This window comes from Coturnix japonica, chromosome Z, assembly GCF_054131305.1.
Source record: "Coturnix japonica strain WE chromosome Z, WE-NBRP24, whole genome shotgun sequence".
Taxonomy (NCBI): Eukaryota; Metazoa; Chordata; class Aves; order Galliformes; family Phasianidae; genus Coturnix; species Coturnix japonica.
In genome coordinates, this window is record NC_140702.1 from 20,048,780 (window position 1) to 20,070,284 (window position 21,505).

The window sequence follows — 21,505 nt, forward strand, 5'->3', positions numbered from 1 at the left end:
TTATGAAGTCTGCATTGGACTGCACTGGAAGATGTAGTCTTGGATCAAAAATAAAGGTTCAGGTGCCAGGAGCTTGGAATTTGGGCTCAGTGAAGAACAAGGTGTACTGCTACTCTTGTATCCAAGAAACAAGCTGTGTTGGCAAAAACAACTAGTCAAGCTGATTTGTCCCTTTGTCGTAAAAAGTCAGGTTAATTCCAGATAGCACACTAAAGAACTCAGATTGCTAGAAGTAACAGTTAAATACTTGATTATGGCAGTTACTTGACTTAAATATACATTTTATTCAGGAAATTTTCCTGGAATGCATATGTGTCCATAGGAATATATATACATATATTAGTTAAATTAACTTTTCTGATGCAGTAGCTGTTTTTATTCATGTTTTATTAAATAATTAGATACTTTAACAAAAATGTTATTCAGCAAAATAGGATGAAAACTCAGAACTCTGCCCCATGGTGATTCTCCAAATCAGTATGCAGCATAGTCAAACTGTCTCTTACTTGTCTCTTACTTATTAGTTTCGAACAGCAGTTCTATTCCAGGATGCATGATGACTGTGCTTCAAACAGAAGCATGTAGTTGTGGTTTGATCACAGGATGTGTAAGGTAGGAAATGTAAATTTAATCATCTTCAGGATGCAGAAGAACCTGAGTGCAGCCTTTGCTTCCTAATCAGCTGTCTTCAAGCAATTATTCAAGCAATAGTCTGTGTTCAGAAGAAGGTCAGTGTTTCCTTGTTCCTGTATCACAGGCAATTTTAGAATCTATCCTCAGAAAATAAATCAGTGGTCAGAGCTTTTTTGGTTTTGGTCTGTTTTCTGTTTGTTTTGGTTTTTAAACTAACCTGGGTACAATTCAGGAGTGCTGGCACTTAAGCCTGTCCAGGAGCTCATTTTTCTCAGTACTTAGCAGACTTACAAGGTCCCTCCACAGGAAACTGAATTCTTTGGTAGCAGCCAGATATCTCTGTCTAAGCTGTTCCATTGCATAAGATTATATGAACTGAGTGCCAAAGTCTGGTCTAGCATAAACCCTAAACTTACCTGAAAAGGTAAATTACAGTGATTTTGTTGTTGTTGTTGTTTTATTTTATTTTATTTGTATTTCATCGTATCATCATCATAGTATCACAGTCTCGTGCAGGTTGGAAGGGGCCTTAGAGATCATCAAGTCCAACCTCCCGGAATTCGAGCCTCCTGTGTAGCAGAGCGGCACTTCTACCACTTGCGCCACAGGGGGGATTCGAACCCAGGGCCTCCGGTGTTGCAACGCGGCATTCCTACCACTTGCACCATCAGGGCACACTTTTAAATAGCTTACACTGAAAGCAGACCCCTTCTGGAGAACACAAATCAGCTGCATTGCTAGAGAAGAATGTCTGGCAACATACTGTCTTTTTATAAAAGTCTTTAGGAACAACTACTTCAGAAACTCTGGCATTTTAACGTTTCAGTTCTGCGCAGATCTACACATGGCAGTATGACAAAAAGGAATAGATGTATTTCAGGAAAAAAGAAAAAGAAAGAAAAAGCACTTAATCCAATGCAAAGTTTAGTACTGTATTTGTCACATCTAACAATTTGAACAAAATCTGGCTGCAGTTTGTGGAAACCACTTTTAATCAAATATGCTACGTATGTGCTTTCAGTCAAATAAATAATTGCAAATTAATTAATTCTGTAGAACTTGTATGTCTTTAATCTTGGTGTTATCAATACTGTCCAGTCCATTATATTTTAAGGTAAGGATGTGTTCTTGTATCAGACGTGGTAGTGGAAGAGTGAACTTATCTTTCCTCATTACTCAGTTACGACAAATTCAGTTTGAACTGTTGGGACTACAGGTGCTCAAATTACTAGGGAAAAAAAAAAAAAAACAACATCACAGTGGGAAACAAATAAAACAAGGAAAGAATTCATCTTTCCTCACTGATCGTAGCTAATTGTTTAGGAGGAATAGAATATGAAGATTGCTTTAAAAATATCCCATATTTAATGTCTGTCTTGTTTTGTACATCATCTGACAGGTAATATGAAATATGATAGAAAGTTGTGTATCTTTCTCTATATATTTCAAAGGAATGGCAAACCAGAAAAAGATTAAATATCTTGAGAGGACTGTCTTTACATAGGAAAACTTTTAAGAGCACATATTACTACATTTATTTCACCAAGTAAAAGATAGTTCGTAGTTCACTTAATGTTTTTTCAGTTCACAGCAACATTGTGTTTTTTTCCACAAATACATGAGCCTGTATTAAAATGATGAATAACCTGATGAATACTTAAGGTTAATGGGCTTTGCTTAAAAAGCCGAATAGGGAGTTGAAGCATCTTGTTAAGTCGTATAAGTACATATAATGAATTTCACAGCATCACAGAATCACAGAATTGTAGGGGTTGGAAGGGATCTCTAGAGATCATCGAGTCCAACCCCCCTGCCAAAGCACGTTCCCTACACACAGGTAGGCGTCCAGGCGGGTCTTGAATATCTCCAGAGAAGGAGACTCCACCACCTCCCTGGGCAGCCTGTTCCAGTGCTCTGTCACCCTCAACATAAAGAAGTTCTTCCGCACATTCATGCGGAACTTCCTATGCTGTAGTTTCATCCCATTGCCCCTAGTCCTGTCCCCATGCACTACTGAAAAGAGACCAGCCTCACCACTATGGCTCCCACACCTCAGGTATTTATAAATCTGGATCAAGTCCCCTCTCAGCCTTCTTCTCTCAAGGCTAAACAGACCCAGTTCCCTAAGTCTCCCCTCACAGGTGAGATGCTCCAGGCCCTTCACCATCTTAGTGGCCCTCCGCTGGACTCTTTCCAAGAGATCCCTGTCTTTTTTGTACTGGGGAGCCCAGAACTGGACACAGTATTCCAGATGAGGCCTCACCAGGGCAGAGTAGAGGGGGAGGATCACCCCCCTTGACCTACTGGACACACTCTTCTTAATACACCCCAGTATGCCATTGGCCTTTTTGGCTACAAGGGCACACTGCTGGCTCACGGTCAATCTGTCATCCACCAGGAAAAAATTTAATTTAGAAATTTAATATAGAAATGAGTAGATCTATTCTTTGGTCATTTCCCCTGGTACACTTTATTTCTAGCACACTGTGCTGTTCCTTCTCTTCCTCCTTTTTAATGGACAGAAATTCAACTAAGAAGCCCATTAATTTTTATTAGCCCAGAATGTTGTATTTATATAGGCAACAACTAATATGACATGCATGATTAAAAAGAAGCTCAGAGATCAGTAAACATCATGAATTTTAGTGTATATATCTGAAATTGTGCTAGTTGAAAGAAATGAAAGAAGCCTCCACATTTAGCTGAAGGTTTGTCCCTGCATTCCTTTTCACTACAGCACAGAGTTTTGAGATGATTGAGATTGCCATTACCTCTGTGTCCATCTGTACCATCCCTTGCTTCAGCAAGGACTCACAGAGCAGGGTGACAAGACCATGTCCAAGTGGCTTTTGGAAATCTCCAAAGACGAGACCCCACAACCTCTGTATCCCCATCCCAGTGCTCCATCTCCTGCACAGCACAGAAGTGTTGCCTGTTGGTCACAAGGAACCTCCTGTGTTCCAGTTGTGCCTGTTGCCTCTGGTCCTGGCACTGGACAGCACTAACAAAAGCCTGGCTCTTTCCTCTATGCACCCTCCCTTCAGCTCCAGTCCTTTCATCATTTCTGTAGGCCTTCACGAGACTCTGAGGTTTGTCCATGTATCTCGTGTACTGGGGATCAGAACTGGACCCAGTACTGCAGATGAGGCCTTGACAGTGCTGTGTAGATGGGAAAGATCACTTCCCATCAACAGGCAGATGTTCAGCCTCTTCCAGGAAAGCAGGGCTCATCACATGTAACAGTTTCTTGACAAGACAAATGCCATCAGTCCAAACATCCCCCACTTACTCCTCACAGCTTTTATTGCTGAGCATAATGCCATATGGCTTGGTACCTCCCTTTGGCTAGTCTGTTTCTGCTGTTCTGGTTTTATCCTCCCCCAGCTTCTTCTGCATAATCAACTCCATGGCTCAGTGTAAGCCCTGCTCAGCAACAACTGAAACATCATTGTGTTATCATCATTTTCATCAAGAATTCAGGATACAACATCATTTGAGCCTCTAAAAAGGAAATGAACTCTATTCCAGCTAAAACCATGACATCCATCTAACGCAATGTAGAAAGAGCAAGGGCAGAAGAGGCAATAGCATCAGCACATGAGCTTGATGAGTTTCTGTGATCTTTCCTCCTCATACATGCTATGCATTCATAGGCCCTTTGATCAGATGAGTTGAAAGATACATTCTTGTTTTTTTGACCTGCTGTGTATGACTTTGAAAACATGAATGAGCTAGATTGATTTCTTTTTAGCTTGTCTGATCAATAAGTGGTATTTGGTGGTTGTCGTTTGCCTTAGATGATTCAAGGGAGAGAGAAATTCTTATAGATTAGAAGCTGGTAAGGAATATCCATTGGCATCAGTAAATACTTTGGTTTTGTCTCTGTTTCTTTTTCATATCCCTAAACCATGCTTCCTTCTTAGAAGCAAGGAAAAGATTTGTCTGGGCAATATGAAATATGTATAGACAAGCGCACACACACATACACACACATATATATATTTATCTTCATCTTGCATAGATTTTCAGCAGAATCTAAAGAGACTGTCACTTCATGAAAAGGAAGAGACTTCATTATATGTTTTAAGTATATTTCCACAGTCACAAACAGGTGTATTCTCAACATAATTTGGGCAGAACCATAATGACCTAAAGTATTTCCGTTCAAGTAAAGGTTTTGTGCAAGTGATTGTAGAGCAACACTATCAATTATTTGTTTAATCTACACTGTGGCTGTGTCAGGTGATACACTTTCTGAAATTAGCATTATATATATGTTTTCAGATACCTGCACTGTTCTTGAGCTTTGAGTTGTATTTAATTTATTTATTTATTTATTTTCCTGGTAGAGTAATATACTTCAAAGAAATCACTGGCATCGGTGCAATTTGGCATATGTGCAGAATATCAATTATAGTGCTATGCACAGAGGTATCTTACAGTCTTTAAAAATCTTACAGTGTTTCTTTATCCACTGTTAATCTGCTTGCAGTAGCTTTTCTTCCCATAGCCACATATGCAGCAAGTTTAATTTTGGAATAAAAATTGCCCTTAAAAATGTTATGTCTTGGGAGTGTTCTAGTGAAAACTGATTTGATTTCACCAACTTGCATCTCACTAAAATAGCCCACTTGTCACTCTGGTTGTGTGAAACAAATATTCCAAAAACGCTAAGGGGAGTTAAAAGAGTAACTGAAGAAGCTAGAAGGCATTGCAGCTATGTGTATTGTGCGCTAAAAAATTAATATTGGTTCATACACTACCCCAGCTTAATTCATTCTACATGAAAAGGTGCAGGAATCACTTGTTTCATTTATATCAAATTTTCCAGCTTGAAAGGTACACTGCTTTTAAATTTGCAGAAAAGACTGGGGGAAATTTCCCTGTAGACACTGCAGAATCCAGGGGAAACTTGTGTATAAAAAAGTAGGATTTTTTGTACGTAGATTTCTAGTATATATGAGAAATGAAATTGAAAGCTCTAATGCTACATACTAAACTACAAGAAGACAAGCAACTTTGCTGACAGAGCTAAATTATTCCTCTCCTACAGAAGCCTTATTACATTGGGTTTAACACCTGGAGCGTAATTACTTGGACCGTACACAGTACTTGGATCTAAGAGGGAGAGCTCTGTTAATGTGCTTCTGGTAGAAACTCTTTCAGAGTCTGTGGAGTCACATATTAAAAACAGTGCTCCCAAGAACTGCATAGCAGCTTGGTGCTGTTCCTGAGCATGTATTGTTGTGACAAAGATGTGGCTTCAGGATCAGGACTCGCACTTGATTCGTGTGAGCAAAACCCAAACAAAGCTAACTTGGAAGCCTTAAGAAGGACTTGTCAGTTAGGTAAATGCTAATCTCAGTACTGGTACACTGAAACATTGGGGTGGTATGTCTGATCTGTCTCTTGCCATGCAAGTTATCAGAGAGGTTGCTGAGCTTTCCCTCACCTACCCATACTTCCTCCCTGCCCTTTTTGCTGGTTTTGTTGTTGTAGTGCTGGGGACTCTAGGTATATTTGAAGCCAGATAACAGAAAATGCCTTGCTCCTGTGACTGCAGAAGAGGGGCACAGAATGTTTGGGGTCTGAGTTGCTCCTTTGCCCCATATTTTTATACTTACCTGACAGTGGTACCAGTGAAGCTCTCCTGTCCTCTCTTTGTCTTCATTTGCCCATCCCACTCCCTGCCCAGTCCCTGTTCAAGCATTAGTGCAGCTGAATCACCGATGTGAATCAGAAGAGAAAGCTCTGCCCTGGTGTTGGCTGGGTGTCCGCAGTGGGGCTCACCCACCCATCCATCCCTTCACCACCCCTGTGCGAGCAGCGAGCCCCACTACGGACACCCGGCCAGTTGATTCTACAACAGTGCCAGTCAGTCAGCTTAAAATACGTGGGAAGCTATGGACCTTCTGTAGCTCATACATATTGACTATAGACAGTCTCAGATTTTGGAGACAGAAGCAGGTTCAACAGGATAGTAAGGAATATTGGTTCATTTCACAGGGTATTGGACTCACCAAAGAGTGGAGCTGGTTTCTCTAATTTGAATGTGTTTATTTTAACATATTTATGTGCTACACACCTGTGTGCTTTGTCTCAGTTGCATCTGAAATGACTATGAATACTTAGTGAAGTGGAATTATAGTACAAGCTGAAGGTTGCTTTCATGCTTGCTGTTTGTGTTCTCTTCAACAGGACTTCAACAGTCAGTGAAGCTAGTGTGAGCTATTGTATTTTAAATATTTAAATATATGCACTGATATGGTTATTTGAGACAGTAATACATAAGATCCATACTGGTTTCTAAGTCTTAGAATTCTGTGTGTATTTATTTTTATTCTGTAGGAATGTAACTGAGAGATACCATCATCTTTGATGTGTCTATTTACGATGACTGAAAAATACTATATTGCATTTTAGAAAAATGACCTGATATTACATTTAAGGTTATCACAATGAAAAATGCAGGGGAGTATTCTTGCAGCATTTGACACACAGTTCGGAAAAAAAAGGAAGTTCAAGTAAAATTAATCACTGCTATCCTTTGAATTTAATGAAATTTGCAAGCTTTAAGATCAAGCTATTATTTTCAGTTTGCTCACCAACTCATTCACAGGAAGGAAATTTTTTAGACAGTTAAAAAACTGAGTCAATTAGATATTTAATGAGTTAAAATGAACTGAGAGACATTCTTAAATGACAGCTATTAGTAAAGAGGTAGGTTTATTTCTAGAAGGTGGAAGTATTGCTAATGAGTACCCTGTTAGGGCTAACTGAATTAGTACAATTAAGGACAAGCTCTGGTGTTCTCTGAAAGTCGTCATACAAATCCCCAAGCAGAACTCCTAATTCTGCTGTGTGATGGGACATAGTAAATCTTTTGTAGGTACAGGAAACTAGCAAACATAATGTGAAATTGTTTTCACTTTTTTCCTAGAATCAGGCCTGGTTAATTACACATTATATTGACTATGTTAGCTGGTAAAAAGAATTTAATGTCTTCTAATGTTATTGTGAATAAACACTGTGGTTTTGTCCTTATTGCTTTTACAGTTTCTCTTTGCTAGTCCTGACATTATCTCTGTTGGCTTCCCGCAGATGTAAATGAATGTGAATCTGAACCCTGCAAGAATGGTGGAATCTGTACAGATCTCGTTGCCAACTATTCATGTGAATGCCCAGGTGAATTTATGGGGAGAAACTGCCAACAGAGTAAGTAGTGCCATGAGTTTCCATCTCTTTTTAAAAATGTTAGGATTTTCCATGACAGAAACAACTGGAAAATGCTGTAGAAATGTTGAACTAGTCTACAGATGCATAATGGTTAAAACAGTCATGTTATTTTTTTATAAATGGAAGAAATATAAGAGATCTAATCTGTCAGGCATTGAAGTAAAGCATCAGATGTGATGGAAATATCAGCAAAACATAAAATTATTCTATGAGACAAATGGAGAGGAGTCTGTAGTGCAAAGAAAAATATAAACAATGACTCATACTGAGGGTTAATCTATGCTAGTATCACATCTTCAACAGTTCTTGTTAGGAAATACCAGCTACTGTAAAAGCAGCGCATAGGATATTTTCTCTGATGTGTCTCCATCATTTTTGGTTCAGGGGAGATCATGAGCCTGATTGATTGATTCAGTACCTGGAAGAATGACCCCTGAAGGCTTTTCCTCCAAGTGGTTGTATGATTTCTATTGAATTCATTCAGAATACCCTCTGGCAAGGAATACTGCCAGTTGTCTACCTATTCCATGGAAGTTAAGCTTATTTTGCTCCTTTTGATCTTGGTTCTTAATTGTTTTAAGTAAGAACCACGCATAAAAAAGGTGTCAAGCAAGTAAGGGACTGACCTGAAAGGAGGACAAAGGAAGAGGGATCACTGGATTACACATAATTTACTGGTGGAGCTACTCCAGGATCTGTGTTGGGAACACTTGTGTGTGGTTTTATGAATTGTATTAAAAGTTCCCTGTAAAGATTCAGTTCCTAAAGCTGAAGGAGGAATCATTCACGTATGAGGGACTAGGTAGTCTTGGAAACCAAAGTAACAAAGGGTAGAATAAATTGTCATGTTTCTAAATTCTTTTCTGTACTTCCTCTGGGAAGGGGTCTACAAATGAAGCTACCACTGATCTGATGATTGACACAGTCATGGAAGGAATGTAACATAAGGTGTGCTATAAGAGTTAAGAAAAGTAATCTGTTTCTTAAATTTCTAATTATAAAATAATGTGAAATACAGATATTCAAGTATTTAACAATGGTAATAATGATTTTACTGGCTGGTGACCTCTGAACTATCACTTTTGAGGGAGCTTCCCACATTTTTCTATTACTATGGCTCTATCCACAAACTTATAGCATTTGTATGCTTATGAGCTAGCTTTACCTCAGGTAGCATTAAAAACAAGTAATTTTATCGTTTCATAACACCAGTATTACTGTGCACTATACTAATTCCTATTGGTAGCATTGCAAATATCCACTTTTTTCATGAGAAACTTAGTTATGCCATTACACCTAATTATGTAATTACAGGTAGTAATTACACATTCAAATTATACCATTAGAACATTATGTATATTTACAGTAATCTTATAATTAAGTACTGTTACACTAATTATGTAAATGACTGATTGCTGTCTCAGAATTACCCCACAAAGCTCAAGGACTGCTTATCCACATCATAGAAGTAACCTGGATAGAATAGAAAAATGACAAAAGTATCCTTTGCAGTCTGTTGTCCTGTCATTGGAAGCCTGTGCCATAGGATGTAGTTTCTATGGTACTTTTAAGATTTGCGTATTCTGGATACCGGTGCTTGTTATGTTACTCATCAACATGAAGTAGTTTGATGTTTTTCCTCCAAGTAAAATTTCATTCTCATTTTATTTTATTTTTTAAATGCACCGAGTTTCTCATAGCTAGTTAGCTGACAGCCATTCATGCATACATGATGCAAAAACCAGCTCCTTCTTATTGCTGAAAATTACAGCAGGAAGCACAGTCAAAGTAATGTGAAATACAAGAGCAGTGATGGCTTCCAAGAATATTTAGTTGTTCTGAAATAAGCTTATCATGCTGCTAGAGAACCTTCACTGAGCATCTGGTATTCACAAAATTTGCCCAGTGATGTTTTGTGACAGCACAGTAGAAAGACAGCACCTTTCCCCAGGCTGTGAAGGTAAACACTAAACAATATTAATTGCACATTACCTTCTACAATTTTTAAGGTCTCAGCATGCTTATTTCTACAACTGTATCTTCTTCTGTTCTTACTCTCTCTGATCCTATTTGTTCTGTGCTGAGTTCAGGCTGTCAGTGATGATTACCTCCATTACAGCTTTCCTTAGTCTTGAGCCACTATAAATAAGTACTGGTTCCAAGACAGATCCTCCTGGGCCTGAAGATTTCACTTTCAGGATCATAGAATTCTCTTGCAAGCAGCAAGTAGACGCATTTGCTGATGTCAGACTGTTAACATTACTCAGTATGACTCTATGCTGTTAAAGTAGCTCAGGTGCAACACAGGTTCCGAATAGCAATAATTTTGTGTTCAGTTTTTTTAAAGAGCAGAGGTCATCGACAGTGGGCACACTGCAACTCTACCATTGTGTTTGTGGAGATGTATTTTCCTGATTGCCAAGGATTTTTGCCATTAAAACACATTTTCTCATGCTTTTACTTTAAAGCTATAGGTTAAATTTGTTACTGTAAATACTTTTTATGAGTGCTGTATTTGTATAATGTGCCACAAATCCTGCTGTGCAGTGTATCTTCCCAGTGTCTTACTGTTGTTTTTTTTGTTTTAGTACATTGACATATTTATACCACACTTGGCAGTCTTCTGCATTCTCTCCATAGAAATCAGAGCAACATTATTTTTTTTTTCATTTGAAAATGTATCTTCTTTCTGTGTCTTCCATAGTGAAAGATTACCTGAAGATCTGGCAGATCTATAGACATAAAAAACCTTTCAAGGATTCTGTTTACATGCATCATTATACTCCTGGGCTAGATGACCTGTGTTGACTTCTTGGTGTCTACAAATTATGAACTTAAAGTCAATCAAAGTTTCCTGTTGCTTTCCTGACTGTATTCACTAGATGAAGAGGTTCTTGTAATTACTTAATAATTCCAGAAATTTCTAAACAGATATTACAACTTCAAGAGAAAAGGTACAAACGTACTGTACACTGTTTAATGGCATCATTCTGTAAAGCAGCAATTCCGTGAGAACTTAAAGCAGCCCAACTGCTTCACCTCTCTGCCTGTCTCGATGCTTCTGTGGCTGCTTTTTCTGGGCTGCCTGTTTGTATTATTTTCCCAGCCAAGTCTGACACAGGAAATTAAAAAATTATGAACAAGCCATGTCAGTTCCGTGACCAGTGAACTGCTTCACCACACGGGTAGTGAGCTGGTACAACGGAGTGGCAGGGAATGGAGGCTGAGCATGAAATCAAGACTTAACACAAGCTGAAAATGCTAATCAGACTAATGAAGAGAGAAGAAACTATTCTTTAGTTCATGTTTAAGATGAAGACAAGAATTTCCTGCAGCTTTTTATCTCATTTTATTTCAAAGCTCTTCATATTTGGAAGCTAGAAGTTTAAATTTGTTTCCCAAGAATACAACAGGCAAAATTTCAGCAAGTGAATGCCTTCCTGTTTGACATTATGGGGAAAAGTTCAGGTTTTGCTGCATGGAAAATTACAAAGATTGTGTTTATGTACATGTAAGAGTATGTGTACACACATTTTCCCTTCACAGAAATCCACTTTTTAAAATGTGCGGAGTATATAACTTACCATTCATATTCTGTCCTTGCTGGTTTAGGGAAAGATGTGTCACTAGTCATAGAAAAAGATAAGGATGGAAGAATTTTTGCATCTAAAAGAACTGTGTTAATTTAATACAAAATTAATGCTAATACTGTATTTATGAACTGTTAGCAGAAATATCTTAGAAACATATTCCGAAGCCGCAAGAGAAAAAGATTTTACGTGTTCAATATGATTTTAGCCCGTGTAATTCAGCACAGTTATCTTTCACATCCTTTTCTTTCTTTCAAACTCACTGTAAGAATAGAAATTATTTAAGAACTTAAGTAAGTACTGAAAAACAGGTTTCAGTAGTAAGGATGATGTTTTTCATATATTCTTAACTATTTCTGAATATCACAGATGGACTCCCAATTTCTCTATTTCCACTGGACAAAAACCCTCTCAAATCTCTTGCTGAAACTAGTGAGGTTTGCTGAGGCTGGAAACAAGGTCTGTCTGACATTTCTATGCAGTACATTGGTATGAAAGTGCAGAGAAGCAGAAAAGTTACAGAAATGACAGAAAGCATTGTTAAAAGTGGAATGTTCTCCCAGGCATTTCAGTGACCTAGTGAGAAATAATAATCAAACTCTAACACATCTAATATTGAGTCCTCAAACAACAAAGTGGGCTCTGGCCCTTCTGCTGCTAATGTTCTTTGTCCAGCCATCCTGTTAAGATGCAAAGGTGTGCAAAATTCAGCTCAGTGGATCAGAATGGTAGCTCTTACTTTCAGCACAATGGGAAAATGAGACTGAACTCTCAGTATTTGATACTTAAACAAAATCCTCAGTCCTGTGCCTTTGGGTACATTTTCATCTGGCTGCTGTTGTACTGTACAGCAATGTCTTGCTTTGAAAATTCGTTTCTCAAAATCTAACTTTGATTAGGCAGCAAAGGACCCAATCTTTACTCAGACACCTGTCAGAAACTCATTGTAAAATATTCAGACAAGCCCTTAGGAGCCAACAATTTTACCCATTTAATCATTTCCTTGCTCCATGACTCACATAGTACAGAACTAGCTTTTAGGTTGTGTCAATAACTCCAATACTGAAGTCAAAACCATTTTCAAGAAGCTACAACTTGACTTTCTGACATATCATGTGGGCTTGAACCAGCTTGTGGTGAATTTCTTGCCACATTTCCTTGCTCAAACATACTGATATGCTTTGCTGAGGCACTGTGTCATTCTTTACTTCTGATGACTCCAAGTTACTCTCTGTAAGGAGCTGAGAGGCTGCATTTGAGCCAGTAGTTCCCTTTCCTAGTTGACTTCTGCCTTCTGCTTCTTCAGCCTGAGGGAGCAATGCAAACCTCTACCTTTTTTGTGTGTGTTCGGCATTAGTAATATTCATAAAAAGTAAAGAAGGAAAAATAAAGACACCCTCTGTTCTTTTATGGAAAGAATTTCTATATGCATGTTTTTTCATGAGGCAAAGCCTATGACAATGTGTATTATTTTACCATTTCTAAGCCTTACAAGAAAAATTACAGCATAATGTTTTTTTTCAGAGTAGCCTCTATAACTTTTAGGTTTCTGGTCTGGTCAGTAGTGCACATTCTTCCTTGAAGTAAGTCCTCACAGAAGTAATATGATTTGCAAGTACAGAATCGGTAAAGTAAAAATAAATAAAAACTAGGCTGCAGAAAGAGTAAGGCATCTGAAAATAAATCATCAGTTATTATGACAAAAAATATAATCCCTTTAAATCTATGTAAAAACACATTCAATAGCACTAATAATGGTTATAAATGCAGGGAAAGAACAATCCACAGCTGCAGTAGGCTCAACAATGTTGCCAATAGCCACATCACTTTTTTTTTTAGCTTCAGGCACAAGTTCAATTGCAAAAATACATTATTTCAAGGCTTATGGTTTATCACATATGGTTAATCTATTCCAAACTAGATTCACCATCAAGGTTGGCTTGATATCTGAGTCAGCCTGGTCTCTTCCATTGCAACCCTTTGGTGGACACAAAAATGAGCAGCCAGAGTAAAACCATTTTTAGGGCTACCCTCATAATGAGACTCCCTTGAAGTCTGCTATGGCTAATTAATGGGGTTCAGGGTAGAATGCATAATGCATAAACTTCTCAAAAGCTGGAGACTTTAAAGTTGCTTCACATTTATGAGATTCATTTGGTCTTGAAATTTAAACCAAACTGTGTGAGGAGAAAACCCACATTAACTAAAGAGAAAACAGAACAAAACATTGTTACAAGAGCTCTTAATGAAATAAAATCTCCAGGCTCAGCATAGATCCCACCTGCAGTTTTCAGAAGGAGGAGGAAATGTAATATGCTCAATGATCAACTTCCTGCTGAGGCAAGATTCACAGCTCATGCTGCTTTAGACAGATGGAGAGTCCAGTAAAGTTCCTGTTCCAGGCACTGGTGCAGTGATGTGTGAGATATCAGGGGGCAGATTGAGAGATGTTACTAAGTTACATCTATTTTAGGCCCTGACCACCACCCTGTTGCCATTAGATGCTCCAAGGACGTAGAAGGAAAGAAATGTAGAATATCTCTGGTGTCTTATCATTAGTTGAAAGAAAATCAGCGTGTGGTCCGTCACAGCTTGGTGTGGGCCTGACAGGATCAGCAGCCACACTGCTACTTACTGCCAGCTCTAGTAAGAAAAGTTTTGCAGCAACACATTGCTGAGAGAAAGGCTTGGCATCCTTCTATCCTGCTGCATGTTGGCTGAGAACTAAAAGGGTGCACGTGAGTTTTTGAATCTCAGTGGAATTACAGATTTGAAATTCACAAATATCATGCAGGACTGTTACTTCAGTGAGAAATAATGGTAGACTTACTTTTACATCAAGGCCTTGTCCTTTAACCAGTGGTTGTTTTCTGCGATTAATGCTAGATGTCATTAAGCTAGCTTTAGGTTTGGTGTGGTTACTTATAGATTTTGTTTACAGGCAAGAATGACGTGCAGCTGAAACCCTGTGAAGCAGATGTACAAATTATTTTTCATTAGGGATTCTGCAAAATTTGTTTGATAAAGTTCACCCACAAGTTTGACTTTCCTTGGTTGGCATAACTGCAGACGATGGCAATATTACGTGCATTCACTAAAGATTAGTTTCAGAGTGTACTTTGAAATATTTACATTGTAATATCTGTAATGTATTGTTATTATATAATATCTATTCCAGTTTATGTGCTTGTTACTGAAAGCTAATTTTCAAACTCTTCTGTTCTTATTTTATTCAATGCATTTTATTCATCCATTTATTGCAATTTCAGTTCAGGCATAGCATGAAAATTATCCATGTTGTAATTCATTACATCTGAGTTAGAGGAAAACAAACATTTCTGGTAAAAATCTTTCCCAGTATTCTTTTAACACTGACAGAGAAATTGAATCCTTACATCCATTGTGTGCAACTGTAACTCTTTCTTTTACTTCCGTATAGCAGTAAAATTCCATATATAACGTTAATTGTGAATTTTTCTGTGATTGTTGAAACCTCTTCCTTTTCTACTTCCATTTGATTTTCTGGTCCTTCCAGTTTATGAGAATAAAACCAGTGATATTATCTCCTTGGGATTCCATCTTCATCACCACATGGAAAAGCCTTTAAACTTCTTCTTGTCTTTCACAAGATCTTTAAATTTTCCCTTGGGAATTTTAGAGATGTCCTTCAAGAATTGTTTTTCGCTCATCTTTAAACATAGCAAATTGTTTCTGCCTTACAAGGTGCAAGCAGGAAAATCCTCAGGGCTTAACCTCCTCTCCCAAAGCATACCATGGAATCCCTTCAGCTCATTCTCATCTGTGCTGATCTTGGTGCTGAGTGTCTGACTCAGTTCTCTCTAATCAGGATGGGGAGCAAGTTCTATTATGCCTTTTAAAATCTGTGCTTTAGTATTAGACATACAAATACAAATGACAGGAATACGGAATGATTTAAGAATGAAATGTAGCATGCATGCCCCTTCACAAATGAACTTATATCTCTTCAGCCTTAACCACACATTGCCTTAAAGATGGAATCATTAGGTTTTTATCATGTTTATTATTAGTATTTAAAGGTAGCCTTGTTTTCAGACACAGTTATAAACTGTTGAAATGGGATGTTTGTTTTTCTATATGGAAAACAGATTTGATAGTGACATCTGTATCAGCTTGTTCCAACTGCAGTAGAGAACCAGACCTCAGTGTATTCACCAAGGTAGCCGCCTAAATTAGCCAATACAAAATGTTGAGGAAAAATGTGATTTTAAGGAGCAGTGAGAACTGCACCTGTCAACAGTGTTTATCCACGTGGGAAGTAATGCAGAAGAGCTTTTGCTCTTGGGAAATCACTGCACTGGTCTTTGGCCCAGAAAGGAGCATGGGGAAAAGCAGATTGTGGTCTATGATGTAATACATAACATTTTTATGTTCGGTGGAGCACCTTCAGAACAAAATGTTCACTTGTGCTTCCTGCAAGAGCCTCAACTCAAGCTGCTTTGTTTTCCAAGATGTATTTCATTCTTCTTCATGTGATCAAATATGAAAGAATGTCTGCTGAAGTGATAGTGCAGTTAAGCGTGCTCATTCCTCCTTCTTCTGTTACGTAGTTTGTTTGCTTTTGCTTGCTTGTTTGTTTGTTTGTGTGCTGAAATTAGCTCCTCTTCTGGAAGACAGGAAACTGAGAAACAGAGAGTTCCTCCTTCTCTGTCAACCCCACCATAGCTAAGTTAGCCAATCAGAAGCCATCATTGCAATGCTAGAGTACACATTTATCCAAAATAATTTCAAGTCACAAGAAATTTTACATGGAGTAACTTATGCAAGACGGGCATTACGATCTTTCTGGCATCATGTGAACACTTTGGGCTGGCACTTGGGAAACAGAATAAAGAGGTTACTGTGAATATGAACTGGGTAACTTTGGGAAGTCATAAAGAATAAATAATAGCACAGTGGTGCAGTATTGAAGTTGTCAAACAACTTCTCTATGGTAATTACACTGCAATTTTGTTGTTTAATTTTGCAATTTGTTTTGAATTTCCTAGCGCTATTATTGTCAGCACATTAAGGTCTCCTAGCTCTTTCTTGGCCATCAGAAACTGATGTGTCAAAATGAAATTGTAAACAGAGCTGTGCTGAGTATATACCACTGACAGGTAACTTTACCTTTTGTTGCAGGATTTTGTGATTTTTTTCTCTTCATTCATAACTGAAAATACTTTATTAATCTATATCTTTCAAAAATCAAGACATTTTGTGGTAGTTTTTATCCAAAATCAAATCCTTTTTCATGCTTTATTTATGGAGCAGGAAAACACTAAGAAATGCATATTCTGGCGTCTGGGTGGTGCTTTCTAATATCCTCTATCTATCCTCTAAAGAGATGGAATAAAGAAGTTGTAACTATCTTGTGGCTTCATTGACCATGTTTCTTCTGGGGGATATCATGAAAGAGGATATTATTCCATAGTTTGTCAGCTTGGAAATGCTATCCTCTTCTCAGCAGTTCCCTGAGAAAAAATTTTATTTCTGTTATATTAAATTATTGGATAATTAGGTTTTCTACAGAATGCTGAGTAAACAGCTTATAAACTATATTAAAAGGAGATGCTTTCTGAAATAGTAGCTTTTTAACATCTAATTTCTATTCTTAATTGAACTACTAATTCATTATGTATGCAGTGTGTTTTCTTTGGGAATAATTTTTATATAGACTATTTACATGAATAACATAATGGATTCTTAGCTAAACTTTTTTCTTTTTTTTTTTTTTTGTTACTTTCTTAAGTATTTATTTAGATTCAACATTCTGGCTTACCATCTTGTCTATAAAGGTAGCAATGACATACATTATTTAAGAGAGACTGCAGGTCTTTCTGTCATCCTTGTGACTCCTCAAGGTCAAAAGTTCCTGTAATGGGAACATCAGCGTGTGTGTTCCTGGCCAGTCTCTTTAGTGTCATGTATGGGCTTATGGTGCCTGAATTTCCCTAAATCCTCTTTGAACCTGCTGGTCTCGTGTGTGCTTCTAGAAGGCTTCAGAAGATTTCTACCCCATGTAGAGAAGTAATCTCTTTTATATGTTTTAAAGTGATTTCCTGTGAACTTCAGTGGGTGCTTCCTATTTCCAATATTGTGGATGTGGTGAACAGTGCTGCATTTATCTTGCCCATGCTTCTGCAAAGTTCAGTCAGGTTCCTCCTCAGCCTTTTTCTCCCCAATTTGTAAAGTCCTGGGTTTTTATTCCCTTTTACTAAGACAGCTGCTGTCTCCCACTGATCACTTGAATTGCTGTTCTCTATACTTTCTTTAGCTCTTCATCTTCTTGAAACGTAGAGACTAGAACTACACATGGTATGTGGTCATAGCAAAGTTTCATTCACCGTTAAAATACTCTGTGCTTTGTTCTCAATGCTGAACATTTTTATCAGCTTCTTTTTGGCTGTAGCTGTAGCTGCTGTTCAAGCTGATGACTTCAGATGACTCTGAGATCTCTATTTTGAGTTCTGATGGCAATTTCCAGGTCCAGTATAGAGTAGGCAAAGTTTAGGCTTTTTTGTCAAATGTGGTATTTTCTGTTTGTGTACACTGAGGTTCATTTGACACCATCTTGACCGCTCATTAAATTTTTTATGTCATTCTTGAGCTGCTCACCGTCAAAGTAGTATTTGAACAAGAGAGTTTAGTAGCTCAAACTTGATAATTTCCCCATTCACACCTTTCCATGGGTCACTGATGAGTAAAAGTGATTCAAGCGCTGATCCCTGGGGGATCTCACTGCTGACATTTCGTCTTGAAAGGCTGCTTCCAGTTCTTTAATTAGATTTCTGTCTGTGGAAAGACCATATCTCTAGGCAAAAGCCTTTGATGTGGAACTTTTTCAGATACTTTTGGAAAAAAAACAAGTATGTTATTTACATGGTATCCCCTTTATCCCTATGCAAAATACCACAATTAAAAGCTCCCATCAGGTGAGACAGCATTCTCGTTCACAGAAGTTGTGCTGGCTCTTTTCCAGCAGACTGTCCTTATCATTTTCCTTAGTGATCTTATTCTCAATTTAGACTCAGCAGATTACAAGACACAGAAGTAGACTCACCTGTCTGTTGTTCCCACAGTGCACCCCAGAGATGTTATCAGCAAATGGGAATTGAACATTGATTTATTGGTGTAGCTCTACAGAATGAAGTCCCTAAATCTAGTTTCTTCACCTAGGAACAGTTCCTAAAAATACTAAGTCATGAAATCACATTACCACTGGAAAAAGCGAGTGAATATTAAGAGATGAAAAAGCTCCAAAAATCCTTTTGCTTCTGCTTTTTAAATCCTCAGATCACCTAAGAATTTCCTAACTTTATTTTCACACAGCTCCCTCAGCAGAGAGAAGACCAAGACTGAATATTACAGCCTTACTATAAAACAGACTGTTTGGGAATGGAAGCTCATGATAGTCACTCAGCAGTAATGACACTATTGAGAAGCAGAACATAACATCTAAATTGTTCACATTTGATTAGTTCTGATAGCCACTGCTTATATAATGCTTATGAACTGTGTTGACCACTATGATAAGAGTAATGTACTGGGGTTGGCTGTGGTGCTACATCAGCATAAAAGGCATTTAATCTCTTTGGACGTATCAGCAAATAGGTAGCGGTTCTTCCCATTACTGTCTAAAAAGCTTTCTTCTGTTGCATGCAATATAAGTAATCACTTCATTTTCATGTCAGCTCCTAGAGATTTACAGCTTAACACAATATCATTTGGAAAGTTTGCTTGTCTGGAAGTGTCTGTACATTCAGTAGTTGATACTGATGCAAACTGGTAAAGATGTTGTCTTTGTAATACAGTATTTTATGTGAAGATATGAAACAAAATTAATCATATTCTTCACTTCAGTGCCAAGTATCAGACTGGCTAATAAGAATTAGAATCACATAAATAATAATATAAGCGATCATAGGCCAAGAAAATCCATGTAGTTTAGTTTTCAGTCTGAGAAGTAAGCATAGGAAGGTAAATGTTTTCTGTTAATATTTCAGAACTGAATAAACTTACCAGACTTAGGCAAAAACTTGCATTTCTACTGCCTAGTTCCTAATAATCTATAAGTTATAAAGCTCATTTTATTTTTTGTCTGATAATAGGTAAAAGCTGTCTGAAATAACTCATTCCAGTCTACTGAAGTGCAAACTAAAATGGCTTTTTGTAAATTCTGTTTTATGGTTTCATCTTGTATTGTAATGCACTAGAAGGGACTCATGGTCTGGTACCATATCTCAATGAAAGTGCTGATTAAATTCCTTCAGTAGGAATGAAAACATTGATTTGATCTTGCCCGTAGGATTTGTTGTCAGAGAAACAATTAGCATGAGTTGCTACAACCAGGATACTCAGTTTCACACAGATCAAAACATTGGATTGTGAAAAAAACTCTTGCTGCATGGAGTAAGCAAACTATTTGATTAGCTGAAGATTGATTGAAATGGCCAATAGGCAAAAAGCGTGACATTAAACTTGTGGTATGCAACCATATCACCTCTATGTAATACCCATCAGAAACCTTCAAACTCCAGTTCAGATTGAATACCTCCACTTAAAAGCACTGCTTCACTTAACCTACGGATTTTTAGCAAGAATAGATTTACAGCTAAAATGGATGCAGATCTATACCATCCCTTTTGGGTGATTTCTATATTCGTATTAGAGTTCTGCAAAGCTTTGGTATCTAAAAAGTCAGTGTTCCATACACAAGTCTTAAAGAATTTAGTATTCATTCCAAGTAAAAAATCTACTTCTGTAAGGGAGGGACTGCAGAGGGCTCAGGTTTTGCTATTGTTTACAATTGGTGTTTTAAGAGATGGGATAAGAAGCTAAAACTGCTACTGGGGGGTGGGTAGGTGGAAAAACAAAACAAAACAAAACAAAAAACTGTCATAAACTTGAGAGCAAATGAGACATTAGTAAGAGTAAGCTAGCCATAAAAGCAGGTCAATGGAATTTAAGAATACATATATAGAAATATACCTTCTATGCTTGTGTTAGCTGCAGCTGCACTGGCACCACTGTAACAAAGTGCTCTGGTGTACTGAAACCAAGCTGTAAGTTGTTTAATCAGATGATGACCTGGGGTAAGTGACTACCCTTCACATTACCTTCATAAGGTAAGTTTTCTACATGCAGATATGATGGAAGTAAATTCACTGTATAAAGCCAGAGTGCTTCCTGTAACTTAAACTCTTCTTCAGTCCACCAAAGTATACATATACGCATATGGTCTGCCTTCTTATGTAAAAGGCAGGGTGTTCTGTAAAATGGAAAGTGTCCTGGACTAATTCTACTTTCTGGAAATGAAGATGTAAGTCCAACAATTTGAAATTATGCTGTCTTAAATGCACTGATTATCCATGCAGCTTACTACAAAAATGTAATTTGGTATAGGAAAACAGACTGATTTTTTTGTATGCCAGGTAGCATTTTACCGGACTGTGATTTATTGAGACTGAAATGTATACATATTTTATTTTACCAAGAAAAATGTGGATAGCAGACACATTCGTATAAATAGCGTTCTGCTTAAGAATGGCTTCCAAGAAGAAACATGCTAAATCAGTTAACAAATTATTATTATTATTTCACGTAGTATTGCACATTACTGTATAAAGTGGAGTACTCAGAGTCAAATCCGCATCTGCTGTGAGTTAATATGTCTCCAAAGCCAGCAGTACTGCTTCATGTTATTCCTTCTAAGGAAGGGATCCTCCCTGATGGTCTAACTTTTCAGGACTTACCAATCCAAGAACACTGATCTGAAAAGAACCTGAAGCTATAGGTGTTCAGAATCACAGAAACACAGAACAGTCAAGCTTGTCAGTATCCTCAGAATATTACCTGTTTCACCCCTTGCTTAAGCAGCAACACCTAGAGCATATCATATTGGCTCTTTGAGTATCTCTGTAGTTGAGGCTCCACAAACAATATTAGCACTCTTTCCTAGTGTTTTCCTTCCACTGGGCACCACTGAGGAGAATCCCATTCCCTTCTCTTTGTTCTCTCTCATCAAA

General features: G+C 37.7%; 1 protein-coding gene across 2 annotated transcripts in view; it reads left to right on the plus strand.

Annotated features, from left to right (window-relative positions):
• The window catches only part of EDIL3 (EGF like and discoidin domains 3), a 260,926-nt gene that overhangs the window by 142,394 nt on the left and 97,027 nt on the right, over positions 1-21,505 (plus strand). For both annotated transcript variants that reach the window (XM_085528740.1, XM_085528741.1), the window contains one exon: positions 7,735-7,848. In XM_085528740.1, the coding sequence (XP_085384866.1) occupies positions 7,735-7,848 (114 nt within the window). The remainder of the gene's footprint in view (positions 1-7,734; positions 7,849-21,505) is intronic.